General features: G+C 43.3%; 1 protein-coding gene and 1 pseudogene across 1 annotated transcript; both read right to left on the bottom strand.

Moving 5' to 3' along the window:
• Window positions 1-4,030: 4,030 nt before the first annotated feature.
• Window positions 4,031-17,205, bottom strand: LOC103351943 (heterogeneous nuclear ribonucleoprotein C pseudogene; annotated as a pseudogene).
• A 6,034-nt stretch (window positions 17,206-23,239) lies between these two features.
• On the bottom strand, window positions 23,240-24,004 carry LOC100357351 (trafficking protein particle complex subunit 13). Its single transcript, XM_008273023.1, has one exon. It carries the CDS (start codon window positions 24,002-24,004, stop codon window positions 23,240-23,242), a length of 765 nt encoding a protein of 254 aa, XP_008271245.1.
• Between the last annotated feature and the right edge of the window lie 224 nt (window positions 24,005-24,228).

Genomic DNA, 24,228 nt, shown 5'->3' with positions numbered 1-24,228 from the left:
CTTGTCTTGGAGTTCCGACCTGGGGCATAGCTGTGAGACCCAGTGCTTGATAAATCCCAGAGGCCCCTACGCCCAGCCCAGGGCTCACAGAGGAGCCTCTAGAATTGCCTGGCATCAGAGATCTGCACCCTGCTGGGACTGAAGAATTGCTTTGGTGTGAATCAACACAGGCCTGACATGTACTTTGTGTGCACCACCAAGATTGCATAGGGCCTGGTGACTGACAGACCCAAGTGTGGCCTTGGTACCAGCCTTGGTGATAAAAGGGATGCTTTTATCACTCTTCCTCCAACCTTGGGCAGACAGAAAGGAACAATGGGGATCTGTATTAGGACTCAGTTGGCAAAACCCACACTGGGCAGATATTAAGAATCTCTGTCCCCGGGTCAGTAACTGTGGCTGGAGCCTCTGGCCTTGCTCCAGCATTAGGGGAAGACTTGCACCCTGGTGGGATGGACTCGTTTTGATGTGTATCATTGCCAGTCTCACGTAGACCTGATGTCACCCGAGGCTGTGCAGGACTGGTGACTGTGAGACCCAGGTGTTATGCACTTAGTGCCTGCCTGGGTGGCCAAAGTGCTGCATTTATCACCCTACCTCAATGTTTGGGCAGATAGCCAGGAACTATAGGACTGTGTCTTGGGAATAAGTGCAGGCCCAGCTGGCAAAACCTAACAACGGGCAGATTTTAATGATCCCCATCCCTAGGCCAGAGCTGGTGGACAGAGCCTTGGGACCTGCCCCAGTGTCAAGTGGAATTTTGTAGCCAACATTGATTTGACCTATGTTACAGCCAGCATCATGCTTTGTGTGGCTAGTTGCTGTGATCTCAGACTGAGTCCATCTCGTTAACAGACAAACCGTAGCAGTGTGTGCTTTGGTCTCACCTCCATGCTGTGCTGATCTAGGTAAGCTGTGGGCTCCAGGTGTGATCTAGCATTGCAGTGTTGGTGGCCACAGGACTGGGAGTCTGTGTTTGCTCTGGTCCCAGGGGTAAGCTGCTAAGAAAAAACTAGCTTATTCTGACTATCATACCAACTGCAGATTTGGTACAAACCTGAGTTTAGAGTATCCCTGGGGCAGGGACCCTGCACTGACCCTAAATCCCCGACTTTGGGTGCCACCTAGTGTTGAGATGGCAGATGTGTCCGCAGTCTCAAAATAAGTGGACTGCTTACAATTTCTAGGATAGTCATAAACAAACCCAGATTACAAAGACTTGAAAAATTAGGTAGGTCTTCAGTACACAGATGTCATTATATGCCAACAAGTATCAAGAACTATCAGGTAATCATGACCTTACCTAACAAATAAAATACCAGAAAACAGTGACCTCAGATTTGGCACTATAAAATACTTGGGTGATGTTTCCCTCTCTCTCCCTCTTTCTCATGTTTATAGCCCAGAGGGTTTTTTAAAAAAATCTTTTTTTACACTTATCATGACATTAATTCATAGGAAGTGGGTTCCAGTGGCTCAGCTTCTTTTCTGTTGGTTCTGACAAAGCAAGTTTTTCTGGGTGGAGCAGGCTGGTGCTTCAGTTGAACCCAAGTACCTTTTGCTTTGGCTTCCTTCTTTTTCTGATCACTCTCCTTCACACGTTTCAGGAAACTATCTTGGCTATCAGAGTGCTTAATTTGCTCAATATGTATATTAAATCTCTTGGCAAGAATCTTTTTTAAAAGAATGCCACATAGAATGCGGGGTAACATGGCCTAAAGAACAATTCTATGTTTATTAAAAGGCCTGAAGAACATGTATTGGGTGCATCTCCTCATTCCCTTTGTGTTTGTCATTTTGGAAAATTACTGGAGGATGGCAGTCCAGCCAAAAGGGTAAAATGAAGAATTTAAAATAGCTGGGGTTTTTTTTTTGACAGGCAGAGTGGATAGTGAGAGAGACAGACAGAGAGAAAGGCCTTCCTTTTTGCCATTGGTTCACCCTCCAATGGCCGCCACGGCTGGCGCGCTGCGGCCGGCGCACCGTGCTGATCCGAAGGCAGGAGCCAGGTGCTTCTCCTGGTCTCCCATGGGGTGCAGGGCCCAAGGACTTGGGCCATCCTCCACTGTACTCCCGGGCCACAGCAGAGAGCTGGCCTGGAAGAGGGGCAACCGGGACAGAATCCGGCGCCGACCTGGACTAGAACCCGGTGTGCCGGTGCTGCTAGGTGGAGGATTAGCCTATTGAACCGCGGCGCCGGCCAAAATAGCTGTTTTAAGGAATGTAAATGAACTTCAAGAGAATGCAGAGAAATTATTTAATATGCTAACACAGAGACTTGACAGAAAGATGGCAATAATTTTAAAAATAAAGCAGCAATCCTTCAACTGAAAACTACACTAGATGAAATTAAAAGCAGATGATTGGAAGCATCAAGAGCAAGATAGAACAAAAGAAGAAAGAATGCATGGGCTTGAACACAGGCTATTTAAAAATACACAGTCTAGGGGCCGGTGCTGTGGCATAGTGGGTAAAGCCTCCACCTGCAACACCAGCATCCCATATGAGCACTTGTTAAATTCCCAACTGATCCACTTCTGATCCAGCTCCTTGCTAATGCACCGGGCCGGGGGGGGGGCAGAAGACGACCCAATTGCTTGGGTCCGTGCACCTGTGTAAGAGATCTGGAGGAGGCTCTGGGCTCCAGGCTCCTGGCTCCTGGATTTGGGCTGGCCCAATCCTAGCCGTTGCGACCATTTGGGGAGTGAACCAGTGGATGGAGGATCTCTCCCTCTGTCTCTCCCTCTTTCTGTGGCTCTGACTTTCAAATAAATAAATAAATCATTAAAAAATACACAGTCTATGCACCACTATGTTTAGAGCAGTACTGTTCACAGTAACTAAAATATTGAATCAACCAAGGTGTTCATAATCAGATGAATGGATAAAGAATGTGTGATATAGGGGCCGGCGCTATGGCACAGTGGGTTAACACCCTGGCCTGAAGTGCCAGCATCCCATATGGATGCCGGTACGAGACTCAGCTGCTCCACTTCCGATCCAGCTCTCCGTTATGACCTGGGAAAGCAGTAGAAGATGACCCAAGTGCTTGGGCCCCTGCACCCGCATGGGAGACCCAGAAGAAGCTCCTGGCTCCTGGCTTCGGATCAATGCAGCTCCAGCCATTGTGGCCAATTAGGGAGTGAACCATTGGATGGAAAACCTCTCTCTCTCTCTTTCTGTGTAATTCTGACTTTCAAATAAATAAATAAATCTTTAAAAAAAAGAATGTGATATATATATATGATAGAATATCATTCAGCTATTAAAAGAATGAAATTTTAACATTTGTATCAAAATGGTGGCAACAGCAGGCCATCATGGTGAATGAAATAAGTTGGACAATGAAAGACAAACATTGCATGTTCTCCCTTATATTTTGTTTTTTTTTTTTCCCCAAATTCCTGGCTTAATAAGCACTTGTTTATTTTGAGAAAAAGGTCCCAACATGAGGCTGTTCACAAAAATAACCCACAGTATCAACTTTAGAAAACAAATATTATTACACTACTTTTTTTCTAGAGGATGCATCTGACATGCCAACTCTCATTCACAAAAATACATTGTTACAGTTGTGTTGAACAGCCCCACACAGCACTGGTATGTGGGGTAGCACACACTTCTAACTCAAAGCCGCTCGCAGGTACTACTCAACTAAATGAGATGGCATTTGCAGTTAGAGAAGCAACTACTGAGCTCATGAATGGGAAGAACTGTACTCCCTGCATTAACAAGAGATTATTTTGGAGACAGCTGATAAAAACCATACATCCTTTTTATTGTTAAGTCATAAAGAGGTATCAAAATTAAAAGCAAAAATTACAGGGCAAGACTTAACAAAACTACTAGGAGCATCAAAGGAAGTGAAAATGGGACTAGGCGCAGGGCAATAGGAATTAATGAACATGGGAAGGACAAGGATGTGGCGAACAGTGAGCGTGTGCTGAAGACACTAGGGGAGAGGATCTGGTGAAAGTTTTCATCTTAGACAAGCACCTAGGTAAAGAAATCATGGGATACCTTTCCTAAACCCCACTATGTGCTTAAGAGTCATCCTCGCCATTGGCGCAGTCTCTGTCATCCTCTCCTTCCTCAGCCTCTTTTTCATCATCCTTGATCAACTCCAGCTGGTCATCCCCCCATCTTCATTATCATCATCATCCAGCAGGTCCCCCTCCTCAGCAGAGTCATCTGCACCCCCCTCAGGCTCCCTCCTCACATAGTCTCATCTTTCTTCAGGGAGCTGCAGCTCTGCTCCTCTTCTGACTTAGCATTCTTCATCTCTACTCCTTGTTTGCTCTGCGCCTTTTCAATTTTTTCCAGGCTTTCCAGCAGAGAATCCACTTTTTGTTTTATCTGGGTCAACTCCTTCTTAATGGCCTGGAGGTCATCTCCTTCCAACTTTCCAGACTTGGAAGAAGATCCTCGCTGTCCACTCTTAGAACTGAAACTTTTTCCCCTTCTTGAGGTGTTTAGAGGGCACTACAGCCCGGGGAATAGGAGGAGGAGGAGAGACACGTGCTGGGTAGCTGTACATCCTGTCATAATAATCCCATTGAAAGTCATAGTCCAAGTCAAAAGAGGAGCCATACATCTCCGTTGCAGATTGTTTCACACCTGCTTTTCCTCGGTTCACTTTTGGCTCTGCAGCCAGATTAATATCTAAAACCTGGCCAGCAAGCATTCTGCCATCCTCTCCTGCTACTGCAGCTCGGGCATTTCTCTCATTAACGTACTGAACAAAGGCAAAGCCCTTGTGAACAGAGCAGCCCACAATTTTGCCATACTTCGAGAAGATTGCCTCTACATCAGACTTCTTGACCACAAGAGTGTTGAGATTCCCAATGAATACACAGGAGTTCATGGAGCGAGGATCTGTCTTGTTGGTAACATTGCTGCCATTGTGCTTGATGCTAGGTTCTTCACGAAGCCAAAAAACAGGAGGGGGAGGGAGAAGAGATTCCAAGTTCTACGTGGAGAGGCCGACGCTGCTCGAGGTAGGCAACAAGGCCACAACCGCACCGTCTTCATCTCCACACAAAATGGCCCACGAGTCTCCTCTGCCGCCAAGGCGAAGGCCTCTCTCTCTTATATTTTGGACCTAAAATAAAAACAATTTAAAAAAGAAAGAAATGCCTGTGTGTATCAGTATTGCTGTAAATATAATATTTTCTCAAACTTCATTTTATGTCTGTCAAATAAATTGTTAAGAATGATATACTACTAGTTTTAATGATGTGTGATTATTTTAAAATATACTATATATGAGTAAAATTGACATATTTCTGATTATTGTTTATAGCCATTGCCTGTATTCCTGCTGAACTAGGGTCTTTTTACTTGTTGGACTGTTTAGTTAGTAGACCATTAAGCCTTGGGCTAAAATGTAGACTAAAAAAATATGTTACCTGAAAAATAAAATGCCGCTCTGATCAGACAAAAGGAAAAAGAATCAAGAGGAATGTAGAAAGCCTGTGAGACTTTTGGGATAGCATGAAAAGAGCAAACATTCAGTAACAGGGGTTCAAGAGGGTCCTGAGAATGTCAATGCGGTAGAATGCATATTCAAAGAGATAACAACAAGAAAGTTCCCAAACCTAGAGAAAGATATAACTATTTAAGTACAGGAAAGTCAGAAGTCACCAGTCAGGTTCAACCCTACTCACTCTACCACAAGACATATTATAGTCAAGCTCTTCAATGTTAAAGATAAAGAAAGGATTCTCAGGCAGGTGTGTGGCACAATAATTGGGTCACCACTTGGAACACCTACATCCCATAATCGAATGCCTGGTTTAAGTCCATGCTACTCCACTTCTGATTCAGCTTCTTGCTGATGCATACCTTGGGAGGCAATGGATAATGACTCAAGTGTTTGGGTCCTTGCACCCGTGTGGAGGACCTGGATTGAGTTCCAGGATCCTGGCTTTAGCTTGACCTAGCCCTGGCTGTTGCAGGAATTTAGAATGTAAACCAGCGAATGGAGGATCTTTCTTGGTCTGTCTCTCTGCCTTTCAACAAATGTAAATATTTAAATAATTGAAAATTTTAAAGAGTTCAATCACTTCACTAAGAAGAATTCTTAACATTGCAAGAGAAAAGAAACAACAACAACAAAAAATCCCAATTTGGAAAACTGTAGACTTCTCAGCAGAAATTTTACAGGCATGGAGGGAGTAGAGGAGGCTATTCTAGTACTAAATTACTAAATTGCCAGCCAGCAATACTGTACTTAGCAAAGCTGTCCTTCCACATGAGAGAGAGATAATTATTTCCCAAACAAAAGTTGGGAGAATTTATCACTACCAGACCTGTCTTACAAGAAATACTAAAGCAAATTTTTCAAACTGAAAGAGAGACTGAGCAGGAAGAATTTATCAGAAGGCAGAAAACTCACTGACAAATTCTGAATGCTATAATCTAAACGTGGTATATAAACATTTATTATGAAAAGTAAAAGCAAAACACTTAAAAATATTAACAGGAGCAAGTGTTTGGCATAGTGGTTAAGAGGCCAGATAAGATATCCATATCCCAAATTGGAGTGCTTATGTTTGAATTCTGGCTCTGCTCCTGATTCTAGCTTCCTGCTAATGCACACCTTGGGAAGAAGCAAGTGATGGCTAAAGTGCTTGCAACTCATATGGAAGGCCTGGATTGAGTTTCTGGCTTCTAGTTTGAGACCTGGCCCAATCCCAGTCATGACTTGGATATTTGGGAATTGAACCAGGGGATGAGATCTCCCTCTTTGTCTCTGTCTTTGTCTCTCTCTTTCTGTGTTCCTCTCTCAAGTAAATAAAATTAATTAATTAAAATTAAAAGTGATAAATGCATTAATATGTTAAGAAACAGGGACTAGAGCAAGATGTAAAATGTAACATCAAAAATTCAAAATGTGGGGAGAATGAAGTACAACTGCAGAGTTCTTTACTAGTATTTTTTAAAGATTTATTTATTTGAAAGACAGTGTTACAGAGAGGCAGAGGCAGAGAAAAAGAGAGGTCTTCCATCTGCTGGTTCACTCCCCAAATGGCCTGTACGTCTGGAGCTGCACCGATCCGAAGCCAGGAGCCAGGAGCTTCCTACAGGTCTCTCACGAGGGTGCAGGGGCCCAAGGACTTGGGCCATCTTCTACTGCTTTCCCAGGCCACAGCAGAGAGCTGGATCAGAAGAGGAGCAGTTGGGATTAGAACCCTTGCCCATATGGAATGTCAGCACTGCAGGTGGCGGCTTTACCCACTACACCACAGTGCCGGCCCCATTAGTATTTCTTATCTCTTGATTTTTAAGTCTATATTCCTATCCTTTAAAAAAAATGAGATTTTATTTACTTATTTAAGAGGTAGAGTTACAGACAGAGAGGGGGAGAGAGACAGAGACAAAGGTCTTCCATCTGTTGGTTCATTCCCCAAAAGGTTGCAATGGCCAGAGTTGAGTCAATCTGAGCAAGGAGCCAGGCACTTCCTCCAGGTCTCCCACGTGGGTTCAGGGACCCAAGCACTTGGGCCATCTTCCACTGTTTTCCCAGGCCACAAACAGAGAATTTAAAAAATAGTGTATGAAAAGTCTTTAGGACATATGAGTAATTAAACCATGGAGTAAGTCTCAGCACTCCTGATTTTCTTTCTTGGAGTATTATTTCTTTTTTTAGTCACTATTTTCTTTTATTTGATTAAGGAATTTATTAATACATTAGATTCTCAGGATCACAGCTAACGTACGATAATTACTACAGCACAATTATCATCGATTCTCATGTGAATGTGATATTAATACAAAGAGAACAGATTCAACGTAGACAAAATTCTAATAATATAATGATGCAAATCTTCCCCTGTCATCTTTATCTTCCTTTCCTCAGCACATTTTAAGACTTAAATCACAGAAGATAACTTCCTGAATCACAATGAAAGGAGATCAGGTATTTATAGCACACACACACACACACAAAACTGGAACATTCACAAATGTATGGAAATAAACAATTCACTGTTAAACAACCAGTGGTTCAAGGAATTCTATTTATTTATTTATTTATTTATTTATTTATTTGAGAGAGAGAGAGAGAGAGTTACAGACAGAGGGAGAGACAGAAAGGTCATCCATCCACTGATTCATTCTCCAATGGCTGAAACAGCCAGAGCTGAGCTGATCCGAAGCCAGGAGCCAGGAGCTTCTTCCAGGTCTCCCACACAGGTGCAGGGGCCCAAGCACTTGGACCATCTTCCACTGCTTTCCCAGGCACATTATAAGGGAGCTGGATTGGAAGCGGAACAGCTGGAACACGAAACCAGTGCCCATAAGGGATGCTGATCCTGCAGGTGGAGGCTTAGCATTGGCCCCTGGAGGAAGACTTCACCAAGGAAATTAGAAAATAGCTAGAGATGTATTAAATGAAAACAAAAAATACCACAACTTAATGAATGTTGTGAAAGCAGTGCCCAGAGGAAAATTTATCATCTATAAACATCTATAATAAAAAAGAACAATTATCTGAAATCAATAGTCTCAGTTTATACATTTAGGAATAAGCTGAAAAGAAGGAACTAAATCCAATGCAAGCAGAAGTAAGAAAATAATAGAGTATAAACAAAATAGCAAAATGAAAAACAATATTTAAAAAATCAGCAAACCAATACTTGGCTCTTTGAAAGACTAAGAAAATTGGCAAACTCTTAGCTAGTCTTAAGAAAAGCAGAAAAACTACAAAACAAAAATTCATAAATGAAAGAGGGAATGACATAAATAAAAAAGGCATTATATGATTATATTTGAATATTGAATGCCAACAAATTAGATAATTAATGCACTGGAGAAATTCCTACAAACACATAGACTACCAAATCTGTCTCCAGAATAAATTTTAAAAATGACATATAGTTCAAGCATGATAGCTGACAAAAAGTATGTGCACAGCACTAGACTTTAATCGTAATTTAATAAGGTTGAGAACACTGAATGTCTTCTTTTAGAAGGAAGCAGACTTTCCTACCATGGAGGAGAGAATAGAGAGAGAGGTGTTGATAGGAGAGGGGTTAGATTCTGGCATCATAGCACAACATGTGGTTCTGGGTCCAGAGAACCTGTTGTACAAATGACTATGGTGTATTCCAGCAGGTGCCACCACACTATCACTAGCAAAGGGAAAAGACATCACATGAACAGGAAAGGTACACAGATTCCTTATTTAATTTGTAAAATTAAGTACTTTGGGAATTCTAACTTCAATAACTGAAAATTAAGTTCAATGGCCAAAAGCGAGAATTCTTTAGTCAGATATTTCTTTGTGTTTCTTTGGATTTATTGTTGCTGCTGCTGCTGCTAAAGAATATCCATGGTCTACTGATCTCTCACATCACTCAGGGGAGCAATTACATCATTGTAAATATAGCAGGGTTGGGCTCCTTGTGTATCCACTGTATTATGTAATGTTTTAGAAAACTTCTATTTAATAAATATAAATTTCGAAAATACAACTTTTGGATTATAGCGGCTTTTCCCCCCATAACCTCCCTCCCACCAGCAAACCTTCCCATCTCCTACTCCCTCTCCCATCCCATTCTTCATTAAGATTCATTTTTAATAATCTTTATATACAGAACTTAGTATATACTAAGATTTCAACAGTTTGCACCCACACAGACACACAAACTATAAAGTACTGTTTGAGTACTAGTTATACCGTTAATTCACATAGCATAACACATTAAGGACAGAGATCCTACATGGGGAGTAAGTGCACAGTAACTCCCATTGTTGATTTAACAATTGACACTCTCATTTATGACGTCAGTAATCACCCGAGGCTCTTCTCATGAGCTGCCAAGGCTATGGAAGCCTCTTGAGTTCACAAACTCCGACCTTATTTAGACAAGGCCATAATCAAAATGGAAGTTCTCTCCTCCCTTCAGAGAAAGGTACCTCCTTCTTTGATGACCCTTTGTTTCCACTGGGATCTCACTCGCAGAGATCTTTCATTTAGGTCATTTTTTGCCAGAGTGTCTTGGCTTTCCATGCCTGAGAAATTTTCATGGGCTTTTTAGCCAGATCTGAATGCCTTAGGGGCTGATTCTGAGGCCAGACTGCTGTTTAGGACACTTGTCATTCTATGAGTCTGCTGCATATCCTGCTTCCCATGTTGGGTTGTTCTCTCCTTTTTAGTTCTATTAGTTAGTATTAGCAGACACTAGTCTTGTTTATGTGATCCCTTTGACACTTAATCCTATCTTTATGATCAGTTATGAACTTAAACTGATCACTTTAACTAGTAATATGTAATTCTTAATCTATGTGAATTCAAAACAATTACATTTCCAGGACATGCTCTCAAGTAGGGAAATAATCAGAGTTAAGATAATTTGTGGAAATTGATCAGGACTTTACAGAATACAAAGAAACAGGTAATAGTGAAGGTATTAAGGGTCCTGCCCTCATAGTGATCATTTCAACATGGGATGAGGGTAGCAACAGATGCATTTGTGGGAGATACAAACCTTCAGTCTATAGAGCAGTTGTGGAACAGCGTTTGGTAGCAGACAAATTCATTTGTGAACCTGCAATTTCTAGAGGTATAAGCTTCCTCATGGGACACTTTTTCACGACACCCAAATATATTTAACTTCTCTATACCGTTAGGAAGAACGATGTCAAATACAAGATATACACTTAATATTTATGTTCAGTAATAAGCATTTCAGTAGTTTATCTGACCTAGAAATGATTTAGATTTTATTTTAAGCAGACATAATATCAAACAAAGCTAGCTGCCATTTTAAGTAATTTTCCTCCTTGAATATGTCAGCACACTTTCTGTAAAACATTCTTCTATTAGTTATCAGCATTTAAAGAACTAAAAGGTCCATATAAACATTTTTATTTGGGGCCAATCTTAAAAAACTGATTTTTTTTTGTATTTCTAGTCCAACATTTGTGGGCTACCAGTAGTGAAATGGAGTTGACTATTGGCTATCTCCTTTGGAAGAGACAGAGCCTTTCCCAGTTTGCCATGATTCTCATTCTGCTTGCTCCTCTCATTTGTGTCACTGGCTAGCATTTGAATTTGCAACCCTGAACATGACAATTCTTTGTCAAACACATAAAAGCAGAGAACAGAATAAGATGAACCCCATGTACACATTAACTAGTCTCAACAATTATTCAAAGACAACTTCGATTCATGAATATCCTGATTCTCTAACATGCTTGTATCCCCTGCCCATCTGCCCTTGGCCCCAGTCTCAGAATTTCTGTGATGCAAATCTGGACATTACATCATTTCCTCAGTAAACACTTCACTGTCTCCTAAAGAACCCCATGTGTCACTCCTGATTAGGTGTCTTTCTGTTATGCCATCATGCCATAGGTTGTAGCATGATGAGAGGATATATTTTGGTGGAACAGGAGCTAACATTTCAGAGGACATGTGCTAGGTGCTAAGCATTGTACTGTGTACCTAGGTATGGTGTGTCATTTATTCCTCTCATCAATTCTATGACACAGGTAATGTTTTATTTCCATGTTATAGGTGGCAATCCCATAGAAGTCCTTGCTAATAACATGTAGCTATGTCTGTACTTATACAAATACCACCATATATACATGCACAACATACCACCTACATATATTTATATAACATATAACATGCTAATTTGTTATTTAAATATTAGTCCTATATATATTTAGTTGTACATGAGGACCAAAAGATATAGTTAGTTCTACTATCTTTGATTTTTAAAAAATCATGTACTATATGCTAATGGGAAATTGCTGTAAGCTGCTATTTCCTTTTCCCATTTTCCATTCACAGAAACTCCTAATTTCAAACTTACTTCCCCAAAGTGAAAAAGATAACAAAATCTCACCAACTTCAGAATATCTACCACTAGTAGCATCCAAGTGCTGAGCAGGTTTCAGAATGGCTAGCCTGCCAACACCTTCTGTAACCCACAGGAAGCTGAACACCCATTTCTGTCACACTGGTGCATCTCACAGCCTCCTTTCTGAGGGAAGAGAACCACTGGTGTTCAGTATTTGATGCTGTGAATGAAATAAAGCATATAACATTCATTTCATGCTTGTTTTTTAAATCCCTGTTCTCTAACATCTCCCTCCAAGTCCCATTCTGTGTCACGTCCAGATTAAGCCTTTGGGCTGGTTTTACTTCCACACAAAATTTCTGGAGGGACTGAAACTCTCAGGATTCTAGTTAAGTAATATGTCTTGAAAATAAAAATCAAGCTTAATTATTGTAAACAAACTGCCAAAAACGGAAGTAACAAATGTGACCCTCCACTTGCACCATCTTGCCTTACTCTGCTCACCCTGATCGTAGCCCTGGTTCCAGCTAAATCCTTTTTAAACAAGTCTAGGATAAGGCCAACTTTCTCTGCTGGTTCATTTAAACATCACATGGAAATATTTACCTTGGTGCCAAGGAGCATTCCCACTTCTCTAACACCCAAGGACAGGCAGGTCCTAGCTTCATTGAAAGCCCTCAGTGGCCTTTGGCTCAGGAAGGATTGGAAGGGGCCCAGGAGAGAGAAGAACACATAGACACAACACAGCTCCCTGCAAAATGGTCCCCCTCACACAACCCAAGCCTGCCACTGACCGCATTAATGCACCTGATGATGAAATGGACTTGAGCTCCTACACTTGCAGGAAGTGAAAACGTTGAGGTGGAGAGGCTGCTGGCTGTTCCCAGGCTGCCTGAGTTCCTACCAAGAACTCACACACAAGCGTTTTCTTCTCCTAATGCCGATGCTTCTCTTGCTTTGCAATCACGTTAGACAGTACTTTGCCCTTCTTGTTTTCTCTTGATACAATCACTGAGATCACAGGGAGACTTGCATCTGGAAGACAGGAATGGCTTCTAGAGAGATTGGAGTACTGGAGACCTGGGTGCTTGGGCTGAAGGAGGCCAGGTTTGCAGACCCAGAACAGCAGAGACAAGGATGCTCACCTGTCCCAGGGAAAGGCGGTTCCTTGAAGTTCACCAAAACACCATCCCAGCACAGGCCAGGAAGTTCTTCTCTGTCCTAGCATATTCCTAGGCTATAGTAACAGGTGCCATCATGACTTCACCTGGGCTGAGGCCCATGCCCTCCCTGCAGATCATGACGACCTATGCCTCGGCAGCCTTTGGGCTGTGATCTGCACTGATCCTGAGTCAGGACAACAGGTGTAACCAGCAGTCAAGTCTGTTCCCCTTGTGGGTCTGGACCACACGACAGCACACCCATTCGCATGATCACAGCTTGCTTACTACTGGGTTTTTTTTTTTTTTTTTTAGATTTATTTTGTTTATTTGAAAGAGCTACAGATAGAGGTAGAGCCAGAGAGAGAGCGAGAGAGCGAGAGAAGGAAGGAAGGAAGGAAGGAAGGAAGGAAGGAAGGAAGGAAAGAAAGAAAGAAAGGAAGAAAGAAAGAAAGAAAGAAAGGAAAGAAAGAAAGAAAGAAAGAAAGAAAGAAAGAAAGAAAGAAAGAAAGAAAGAAAGAAAGAAAGAAAGGTCTTCCATCCACTGGTTCACTCCCCAAATAGCCACAATGGCAGGAGCAGTGCCTATCCAAAGCCAGGATCCAGAGCTTATTCTGGGTCTCCCACATGGGTGTAGGGGCCCAAGGACTTGGGCCATCTTCTGCTTTTCCAGGCCATAGCAGAGAGCTGGATGTAAAGTGGAGCAGCCAGGATTCGAACCGGCGCCCATATGGGACGCTGGCACTGCAGGCCAGGGCTTTAACCCTCTGCACCACAGTGCCAGCCCCTGCTTACTACTGTTTAGACATGAGCTATTGGCTTTCTCCTTACAGCTACTCTCACGTACGGGGCTGGCTGGTGGGTGCATGTACATGGGTGTGGATGCAAAGTTCCGAAGATGAAGGCAAGAAGAATGCTGGTAGGGTGCATGAGTGTTGCGTGCACAAATAGGGTTTCCATATTGTGGCTCAGCTGACCACTCCTAACTTGTTGGGTCCTGCCCTAAGAATGGAGCTTTGCTCAATTTGCAGGTCGATTTAGGTGCTGGCAATGGCAACTGACAAGGATACTTCATGCTATGTCTTGAAAAGTTGACAGGTGTCTTTTAACCCAGCTCTCCACATCTGGCAGCCAGGAGTCCAGCATAGGCTGGTAATGAAGCTGAGATGCTTTGTCAGAAGGTGGCTGGCTTCAGGATTTGCAGTGGTGCTAAAATGAGAATTCTCCATATTGTTGGGAGTTCTGGCAGCTGAATCGTAGATCTGGGTTTGCCCAGCATTTACATGGCTTGTATGCATTCTACAAAGAACCCAAAGAACTTCTTGAAAAAGTATGAGTAATGTAGACTTCTAGCCATGATTCCACCCCTTTGTGGTGAAGTGTAGATCCCCACCCATGTTTAATGCATCTAAGCCTATTTATATTGTGCATGGTCTGGACACAACAGTGATCCTGGCATCCTCTGCGTTGTTGCACTGCTGGATTCCAGTTGCGCATCCTCTACACAAGCTCAAGGTTTGCCTTTGCTGGGCTCTGCTCATGGACCTAGACTCTATCTTTCTCCTGCCTCCTCTTCTGTCCTCCCTTCCTTTTTATTGATGTTCCATTTCCCTCTGTCTTGCTCAGATAGCAATAAAATGTTATCAGCAAATAAAACAGTGTCAGCCCAGCTTGAGAGGTCTATGGTTCTCCGCCAAAGGTTTGTTTTGTAGATTGTCCAGGATGTGTTAACATCCTGAGTAATGAAAAGAGTATCCAGTAATGGATCTTGTGCTTGGTATCATACTATGATATTGATTTATCTTACATATCCCTTTGCAAGCTCCATTGCCTTAGCATCACTTCATAAAAATTAACCCCTATTCATGGTTCCAAAAAGTATAATGGGACTCAGGCACCTCACCTATTGTGCCTAATGATGAATGTCCCCTGTCTCATATTTCTAAAAATGGATAAGAAATCAGCCTTTCAGGCCGGCGCCGCGGCTCACTAGGCTAATCCTCTGCCTGCGGTGCCGGCACACCAGGTTCTAGTCCCGGTTGGGGCGCCGGATTCTGTCCCGGTTGCTCCTCTTCCAGTCCAGCTCTCTGCTGTGGCCCGGGAGTGCAGTGGAGGATGGCCCAAGTGCTTGGGCCCTGCACCCACATGGGAGACCAGGAGAAGCACCTGGCTCCTGGCTTCGGATCAGAGTGGTGCGCCGGCCGCAGCACACCGCCCGTAGAGGCCATTTGAGGGGTGAACCAACGGAAAAAGGAAGACCTTTCTGTCTCTCTCTCTCACTAACTCTGCCTGTCAAAATATAAAAAAATAAATAAAAAAAGAGAAATCAGCCTTTCGAAAATGCGGATTGAGCAGCAGGGTATTTGGCACAGTGGTTGAGACACAATTATGGATGCCTGTATCCCACATCAGTGTGCCCAGGTTCAAGTCCTGGAAGCATTTCTTGTCTAACTGTGTGCTAATGTGAAACCTGGCAGGCAGCAGGTGATAGATATGCCAAGTAATTGGATCCCTGCCACCTACCAGGGAGACCCGGATGGAGTTTCAGGTTCACGGCTTCAGCCTGACCCAATCCTGGCTGATGCAGGCTATTGGAAGTGAACCAGTGGATGGAAGATATTTCTCTCTCTCTCTCTCCCTTTCCTACCCTCCCTTTATCTCTCCCTCCCTCCTTTTCTACTGCTCTCCATTTAAAATAAATAAAATATTTTGAAATTATTGATCAACAAATTCATTTCTGAAAAGACGCAAAGGATGGCAATCCCCCAGCCTTTCTTGACTTTAACTAAGGTTTAGCAAGGCTCTCGTCTGACCTGCAGAACCAGGGACTATGAGTACAGAGCTGAAGCTGGGGTCATGGAAAACAGAATCACAGCATGGTTAAGAAAAGATCCCATGGGCTGGTGCAGGCAGTGAATTCTGCAATATTTCCCCTTGACTTCTGTGTCTACCTCGATCATACTGTTTGACCTACACATGTCCAATTAACGTCCTTCACCTTTGTTTCCTCGCTGCTGATATGGGGATCAAAAGAATGAGCTCCACTGCTAACTGTGCACTGCCTATGGCTGTTTATGTGGACATCACAATTTGATGTTCCCCCAAACCCTAGGGGATGGGATATTCAATACTATTCTTTCAGTGGTGTTCTGTCCGAGCTTTAAAAATTTATATACTCGGGGCCAGCACCATGGCTCACTTGGTTAATCCTCCGCCTGTGGCGCTGACATCTCATATGGGCACCGGGTTCTAGTTCCGGTTTCTCCTCTTCCAGTCCAGCTCTCTGTTGTGGCCCGGGAGGGCAGTGGAGGATGGCCCAGGTGCTTGGGCCCTGCACCAGCGTGGGAGACCAGGAAGAGGCACCTGGCTCCTGGCTTCGGATGGGCATCGTAGCGGCCATTTGGGGAGTGAACCAATGGAAGGAAGACCTTTCTATCAGTCTTTCTCACTGTCTGTGACTCTACCTGTCAAATGAATAAATAAAATCTTTAAAAAAATTATATGCTCACTCCCAAACCATCAGAAATGTCTTGTGTCAATCTTCACACCAGATCCCCTGAGATCCTCTATACCAATATCCCAGAATTTAGCCATGCCATTCCATATTTTTGCAAAGTGAGGGGATGGGAGTATGTTGGAGAATGTGTTATCACCCCATATGAGGCAAGTTTATGCAAATTTCTGGTGAAAGCTGCAGGAGAAGTGATCTACTGAGGCACGAGTCTTACTCATTGGGTGTATACTTTGTCATGCTCTTCTTAGTCACATATCAAAGGTGATATGCAGCTCTGTACCTTCAGCACACCAATAAATTTCTATATCAGTGGCAAACTCTCAAACGATGAGCAACATAGAGAGGCACGGAAACAAAGACAGAAACCAAAAGTTATCGATCACTGGTTTATTCCTCAAATACCAATAACACTCTGTGTTGGGCCAGGCTAAAGTTGGGAGCTGGAAACTCCACCCAGCTCTCCCACCTGGGTGGCCGGAACTAAGTACTTGAGCCATCATCACTACAATCCAGGATTTGTATTAGCAGGAATCTGGAATTTGAGGCAGAGCTGGAACCGGAGCCCAGGCACATGGGCATCTTGACCACTTGACCAAAGAGCCACCCTCTTTACCTTTTAAATGACTTCTTCAATATGTAATACGGATGTTTTATCCGTCGTCATTGATCCTGTATTGTTCCACGACAATTTTCCATGTCTTTCTGCACTTTCCATGTTGTTGCAAACATTATTGTTATATTCTTGCAAGTGGTTATATTTTCAGTGGTACATTTGTAAACATGGGTTTTCTGGATCAAAGGGTCAGTATGGGAGCTTTGTTATGTTCAGTAGATACCACCATCTTGCTTTGCACATGAGGAAATTCCACCCTTCCACCAGCGATATGCGATTTCCTCTTTCCCTGAATCCACACCAGTACTAGCTCTTATCATACTTTAAACATTTGCTCCTCAGGATAGATTGGGTGTAACACTACAACTAAAGGAACCTCACAAGATACAAGAAAACATATTCCGTGTAGATTCAGGGCCTGATTATGTAAAAGTGGTGCACAACAGTGTTGTGAAAGAAACTGTGTAGCATATAAACTCCACACACATATGCAACTTCTTTTTCAACAATATGAGGTCCCAAAAGTATTAAAATATATGTGCATGTGTACATATATAAATATATATATACACAAATATATGTAGCTGGAAACTATATATATATATCCATATGTAACCAGAAATCATATTGTAATATAATTGTGTATAATTACCAGCTACATGTGTGTAAATATATATGTACATGTATGTGTATATATGTGTATACATTTGACATCAATATAATGAAAATCATAGAACAAAACCAATATAACATACAAAGGGTGGATGGTGGCTTAACCTTTTCTTATACTGAAGACCTTGTATAAATTGATAAAATTAAGATAAACACAGCAAAGAAACAGTTAGCAATATTGTTGTAGTCAAATTTATCGGTTTCTTCTTTACATTACAAAAAAGGTGCCCTGTGAGTTGAACTTCCTTTGAGTGGAGCCTGAGACTTTTTTCCCTCCATCTTGTTAATGTCACTCCTATTGAATTTCTTCAGTGTTGTTGTCTGCTTGGTTTTTCAACTTATGTGTTGCCTTACATTGAAGTCTGTGCATTTGAAGGAGTAGGGACCTATTCCAGTCTTCGTAGACTGCTTTGCTTGGGAAATCCCTTCCCTATTCAGTCTACCCAGAGATTCTGGCCAGGTCCTCTAGAATGGTCCAAGGACAGGCTTCTTTCTGGAGTCCTCAGGCTGACCTAGTGCCCAGATCAGCAAGTGGGTATGCAGGGTATCTGTGTCTGCGGGGTTAGGCCTGAAACTAGGACCCATCAGGGTAGACCTGTTGATTAGGACTGCAGGGACAGCCCTGGGACTGGAGCCTACAAAGGCAGGACTGGAGTCTTGGTTCTCTGGAGTCTAAACACCATGGGAAGCAGCCTGGAGCCTGAAAATAGCCTGAAGCCAAGGATTGCAGGTGATGCCACAGTACCTGGAACCACTGGGGTTGTTCTGGAGCCTGGGGCTTTGAGGAATGGTCTGGGGTCTCATTGGTGTCAGCCTAGAGCCTGGGTGTGCAGGTATTGGCCTGGAGGCTAGGTCTGTGGTGGTAAAGCCAGGTTTCTGGAGCCTTTGGGGCCATTATGGGACTTGGGTAGGCAGAGGAATCCAAGAGCCGGGATCTGTGGTAACTGATCACGCTCTAGGGAATACTGAGACAGGCCTTGGACCCTGGGTCTCCCGGAGCATTGGAGCCACAGTGGCCAACCGAGAGGGTGAGATTACAGGAACTGATCTGGCACTGGGCTGGCTTTGAACCTGTATTTGCAGGTGCCTGCCTTGTGTTTGAACTGGTGCTAAGTTGAGCCTGATGTCTTGAGCCACAGGGTGACTTGGCCCTAAATGACCTGGATCCTGAGCTAGAAGGTTAGTCCATTTGTGTTAGCCTGCTAGTGATGATTGTGGTGGGCTGACCTAGGGCTGGGGCAAGCTTGAAGCCTGGGGCCATGGAGGCCAGCTTAGTGCTGGGACCATCTTGAGGCTGAGCTACTAGGGCTGGATGGTTCAGAGCTTGTGGCCACTTAACTTGGTCTGGCAGTGGGCTAGCCTGGAAACCAAGTGCACCCCACAGATGTGGAGCAGCGGGATCCACCCAGGGCCAGGGAAGTCATGGAGGCTCAGTATGTGGATATGAGCTAGAGCCTAGGGCCTGCGGGGGATTATCACGATGCTCCCAAGTTTGTGGTCCAAGGCAAACTCCAGTATTCACTTCCTTTTCCTTCCCACATGCAGAAAGAATCCTCTGTATGCTGTGCTCTCTGGTAGAGGGGAAGTGGGAACTTGGGTCATATAAACCTGTCCTTCCTGGCCTCTTCATTTCGACATTTCTTTCTTTTCTTCACAGGGAATATCATTTCATTACTATAATCACAAAATCATAATTTCTATACAGGAATGTGTAAATGAACATGAATCAAGGCATGGATAATTCATTTCATAAAGAGGGTAAACTTACTACAGAACATATTGTTAAGAAAAAACAATGGGGGGGGGGAAGCAATTGTAATCCATAAGCTGTACTTTGGAAATTTATATTCATTAAATAAAAGTTAAAAAAAAGAAAAAATAGTGTAACACTTTCTCATCTTGCAGTGCACCTTTTAGTGCAAATATCTAAGACATAATTCTATTCAATTCAGCAAAGTATTGCAGAATGTTGTGCCACCATCCACTTCATTCAAAGAGGGTCAAGAATTGCAGCTTATAGTACAGTGTCAGAGTGTGTATATGAAAAAACCACATGTAATTCATAAAATATTGAGTGGTTTACGTAGGTGGTTTTAAATGATTTCACTGTGGAATTCAGCATAACTGGAACAAAGATCCAAGGTTGTCTTAATAAGAATAATCTTTTTAAAAATATTTATTTTATTTGAAGGGCAGAGAGAAAGAGAGAGAGAGAGAGAGAGAGAGAGAGAGAGAGAGAATTTTCCATCCACTGGTTCACTCTCCAAATGGCTACAATGACTGTGGTTGAGGTAGGCCAAAGCCAATTGCATTAAGTTCCATCCGGATCTCCTTCATGGGTGCAGGGGCCTGAGGACTTGGGCCATCTTCTATTGCCTTCCCAGATGCATTAGCAGGAAGCTAGATCAGAAGTAGAGCACCTGGGACTTGAACCGGTTGGTTTAACTCGCTGCACCACAATGGCAGCCCCAGCAGGGAAAATCTTATTGCTAGGCAATAGCTTTGGATTCAGGTAGGAATGCCTCCCAGTACCTTATCCGCTGTTGCTGTGTTTGCTCTAATGATTCTAAGTACTTGATAACAGCTTTAAAATCCTTTTCTCATTCTTTCTCAAATCTACTTCTTTTTGAGTCACGTTTGAGATCTGTTCAAAGTCTTTTCCTCCTTCTTGTACTTTTGTTAACGATTTATTTATTTATTTGAAAGTCAGAGTTAACATAAAGAAAAGAGAGGCAGAGAGAGAGAGAGAGAGAGAGAGGTCTTCCATCCGCTGGTTCACTCCCTAGGTGGCCACAACAGCTGGAGGTGGGCAGATCCGAAGCCAGGAGTCAGGAGCTTCCTCCAGGTCTCCCACTGGGTGCAATGGCCCAAAAACTTGGACTGTCTTCTACTGCTTTCCCAGGCCATAGCAGAGAGCTGTATGGGATGTGGAGCTGCCAGGACTTGGACTGGTGCCCAAATGGGCTGTAGGAGCTGTAGGCGGCGGTTTTACCCGCTATGCCACAACACTGGCCCCTCTTCTTGTACTTTTGCTACCCACTCCTTTATCTCATTTATAGCTGATGCTACATTCAGGTGCTATCTTGCCCCATGTATTTAGCACCTGTGAAGTTAATCTTACTAGTATAAAGTAAATTAAAAATAGATTTTTATAAAAAATGAATGGGAATAGGAGAGGGAGGAGGTATAAGGGTGGGTGGGATGAAAGGTAGGATGGGAAGTATCACTATGTTCCTGAATCTGTATATATGAAATACATGAAATTTGTAAATATTATTTAATGTTTTTTTTTTTTTTTTTTTTTTTTTTTTTTTTTTTTTGACAGGCAGAGTGGACAGTGAGAGAGAGAGACAGAGAGAGAAAGGTCTTCCTTTTTGCCGTTGGTTCACCCTCCAATGGCCGCCGCTGCAGCCGGCGCACCGCGCTGATCCTGGCAGGAGCCAGGAGCCAGGTGCTTTTCCTGGTCTCCCATGGGGTGCAGGGCCCAAGCACCTGGGCCATCCTCCACTGCACTCCCTGGCCATAGCAGAGAGCTGGCCTGGAAGAGGGGCAACCGGGACAGAATCCGGCGCCCCAACCGGGACTCGAACCCGGTGTGCCGGCGCCGCAAGGTGGAGGATTAGCCTATTGAGCCACGGCGCCGGCTCCATTTAATGTTTTTAAATAAAGAAGAATGGAGGTGGCACAATTTCAGGTCAAAATGAAATGAATGATGGTTTTGAATAAGAGGGAAATATGCACTATGCTAGGTTTCAAGAACCAACTGGATAATTTAAGTCATTATCTGAAGGGCTGCTACAGGAGTCACAATTTATGAAAATAAAGCATCTGCTCCAGTCACAGCATTTTATCAAAGAAGTCACTGTAAAGGAGCCTGTCGCAATGGTGCAACAGGTTAAGCCATGGCCCGCCATGCCAACATTCCATTTGGGCACCTGTCGAGTCCCAGCTGCTCAATTCCGATCCAGTTCCCTACTCATTTGCCTGGGAAAGCAGTGAAAGATAACCCAACCCTGGGCCTCTGCACATGCATGGGAGACCCGGAAGAAGCTCCTGGGTTCCACTTGGCCCAGCCCCAGTTGTTACAGCTATTTGGGGAGTGAGCAAGCAGATGGAAGATCTCTCTGTTTCTCCATCTGTCTCTCTGTCACTCTGCTTTTAAAATAAATAAATAAAGCTTTAAAAAAAAAGGATGAAAAGGAGCCAGTCCAATGTGTTGCTGAAAACCAAGGTTCTAGCCCCAATGACTGAGAATACTATTGGAAAACATGGTGTCTTCTCCAAAGCACACGTGTCAGCAGCTTTCAATAAAGAGGGCTGTTTTCATGATGTTGAGCACTGTCCTGGATACTTCACTGTTGAATAAAAGATGACAGGGAAACCCTAAAACAAAGTAAAGTTGTTGGCCGGGCACTGCGGCTCACTAGGCTAACCCTCCGCTTGTGGCGCCGGCACCCCCGGTTCTAGTCCCGGTTGGGGCGCCGGATTCTGTCCCGGTTGCTCCTCTTCCAGGCCAGCTCTCTGCTGTGGCCCGGGAAGGCAGTGGAGGATGGCCCAAGTCCTTGGGCCCTGCACCCCATGGGAGACTAGGAGAAGCACCTGGCTCCTGCCTTCGGATCAGTGCGGTGCGCCGGCTGCAGCGGCCATTGTGGGGTGAACCAATGGAAAAAGGAAGACCTTTCTCTCTGTCTCTCTCTCTCACTGTCCACTCTGCCTGTCAAAAAAAAAAAAAAAAAAAAAAAAAGAAAGAAAAAAAAAAGAAAGAAAAAAGTAAAGTTGTTGTCTAAGCTCTAGCTGTTCCATTAAGTTATCAGAATACTCCAGGGGGTTTACATTCTCTGGCTGTCTGCTTAACTGAAGCTGGAAGTTTAAAAGCTATTAAGGATTTCTACAAACAGGTATTGCCATTTGTAAATGATGACCCCATTCTCAAAAGAAACCGATCCAGGGCAGGGGTTTGGCCAGGCCTTTAAGATGCCCTTTGTGATGATTCTGTGTCCCCTAACAAAGTGTGTGGGTTTGGGTCCTGGCTCCTACACTTTTCACCCAGCTTCTGTCTGAGGCAGACCCTGGGTGGCAGCTTAAGTACTTGGATCCCCACGACACAAGTGGGAGACCTTGATGGAGTTCACAGCTCCAGGGTGCAACCTGGCCATTTTGTCATTTGGGGGGTAAAGCAGCAAATGAGGCAAGTGGGAGTTTCTCTCTCTCCCTCCCCGAACCCCCTCTTTTTTTTCTCAGATGAATGAATGGCATTGACAAGGAGAAAATCTGTAACGACCATCCCTAATTAGCTTAACAAGATTACAAAAGTCAGAAGACATATAAATATAGAATGAATGTACTTCATATAAATGAAAACCAACAGATTGTTCTTTTTACATGAGAGTTTTAGTTCTCAAAGATATTCAAAGTCTGAAATGCAGCAAATTACAATAACATGCCCTTACATTGGAAATGTTCTTCAGTTGCTAATTTTCCGAAAGTCTGGAATCACACAGACAGTCAGAATGTCATCACAGTAATACGTTTTCTTTGTATACTTGTCTGTTAGCTGTATGCCAGAGATACGCTGTAGTCCCTGCTTTACGAACAGAAGGTTCAGAGGTAAGCACAGTGATGTTCTTGGAGGCAGCTTACCCAGATACTTCCCTCCACGTAAATGCCAATGAACAGCATCTGTATTGCACAAATTCAAAAACAGTTTCATTTTCTGGTCACTGAAGTTTGTTATCTTGCATGTCATGTAGAAAGGCTCTTCCACGATGACCTTATCTGGCATTGATTCCACCGACACACTTATGCTTCTGTAATGGGGAACATCCCTTTCAAGTTGGATAGTCTGTTGTATTGCTGTTTCATGAAGATTTTTCTTCCAGAAAACATTTAGTTTTCCCAATCGGGTTAGTCTTCTAATGGCATCAGAATCCTCCAGAAAGCCACTCTTGAGTTGAAGGAGGCAGAAGTACCGGCATTCATCCATTGGCTGTAGAAAGGTAATTTCTCCAGAGGTTCGCTCATATTCCTCATCTAGGTTGTAGGTACCGACATCCATTCCTGAAAATATTTCAGGTAGAACTAAGGAGACCTTTTCCACAAATACTTCTGAAAGTGAGATATTTTGAATATGAATTTCAACTAATAACTCGTTCTTGTCCAAATTGTGAAATACGGTTCTAACCTCCAATGGTGGGAGGAAAGGAAACAACCACCGATTCTTCAAAAACATCTTCTCTACACCCTGAGTTGATGAGGAACTGAATACTTCTGGGCACTCTTCCTATGTCCCCAAGCCATCAATGGATGACATCATCAATTCTTAGAACTGGATGCAAGTTCCTCCACTGCGGCCATGGAGGCCAAAAGGTCAAAGTTCTGAGTACTTGCCTGAAAAAGGTTTTACAATGTGATGGTTGCAAGTGACTGACTGTGATAGAAAATTATCATACAGCT

The sequence above is a fragment of the Oryctolagus cuniculus genome, chromosome X (assembly GCF_964237555.1).
Source record: "Oryctolagus cuniculus chromosome X, mOryCun1.1, whole genome shotgun sequence".
In the NCBI taxonomy this organism is placed as follows: domain Eukaryota; kingdom Metazoa; phylum Chordata; class Mammalia; order Lagomorpha; family Leporidae; genus Oryctolagus; species Oryctolagus cuniculus.
The sequence above is the reverse complement of the archived record's forward strand: the minus strand, read 5'-3'. Positions and strand labels throughout refer to the sequence as shown.

Coding starts and splice junctions, on each gene's coding strand:
- LOC100357351 (XM_008273023.1), bottom strand. CDS start 24,004: ATGTTTTTGAAGAATCGGTGGTTGTTTCCTTTCCTCCCACCATTGGAG.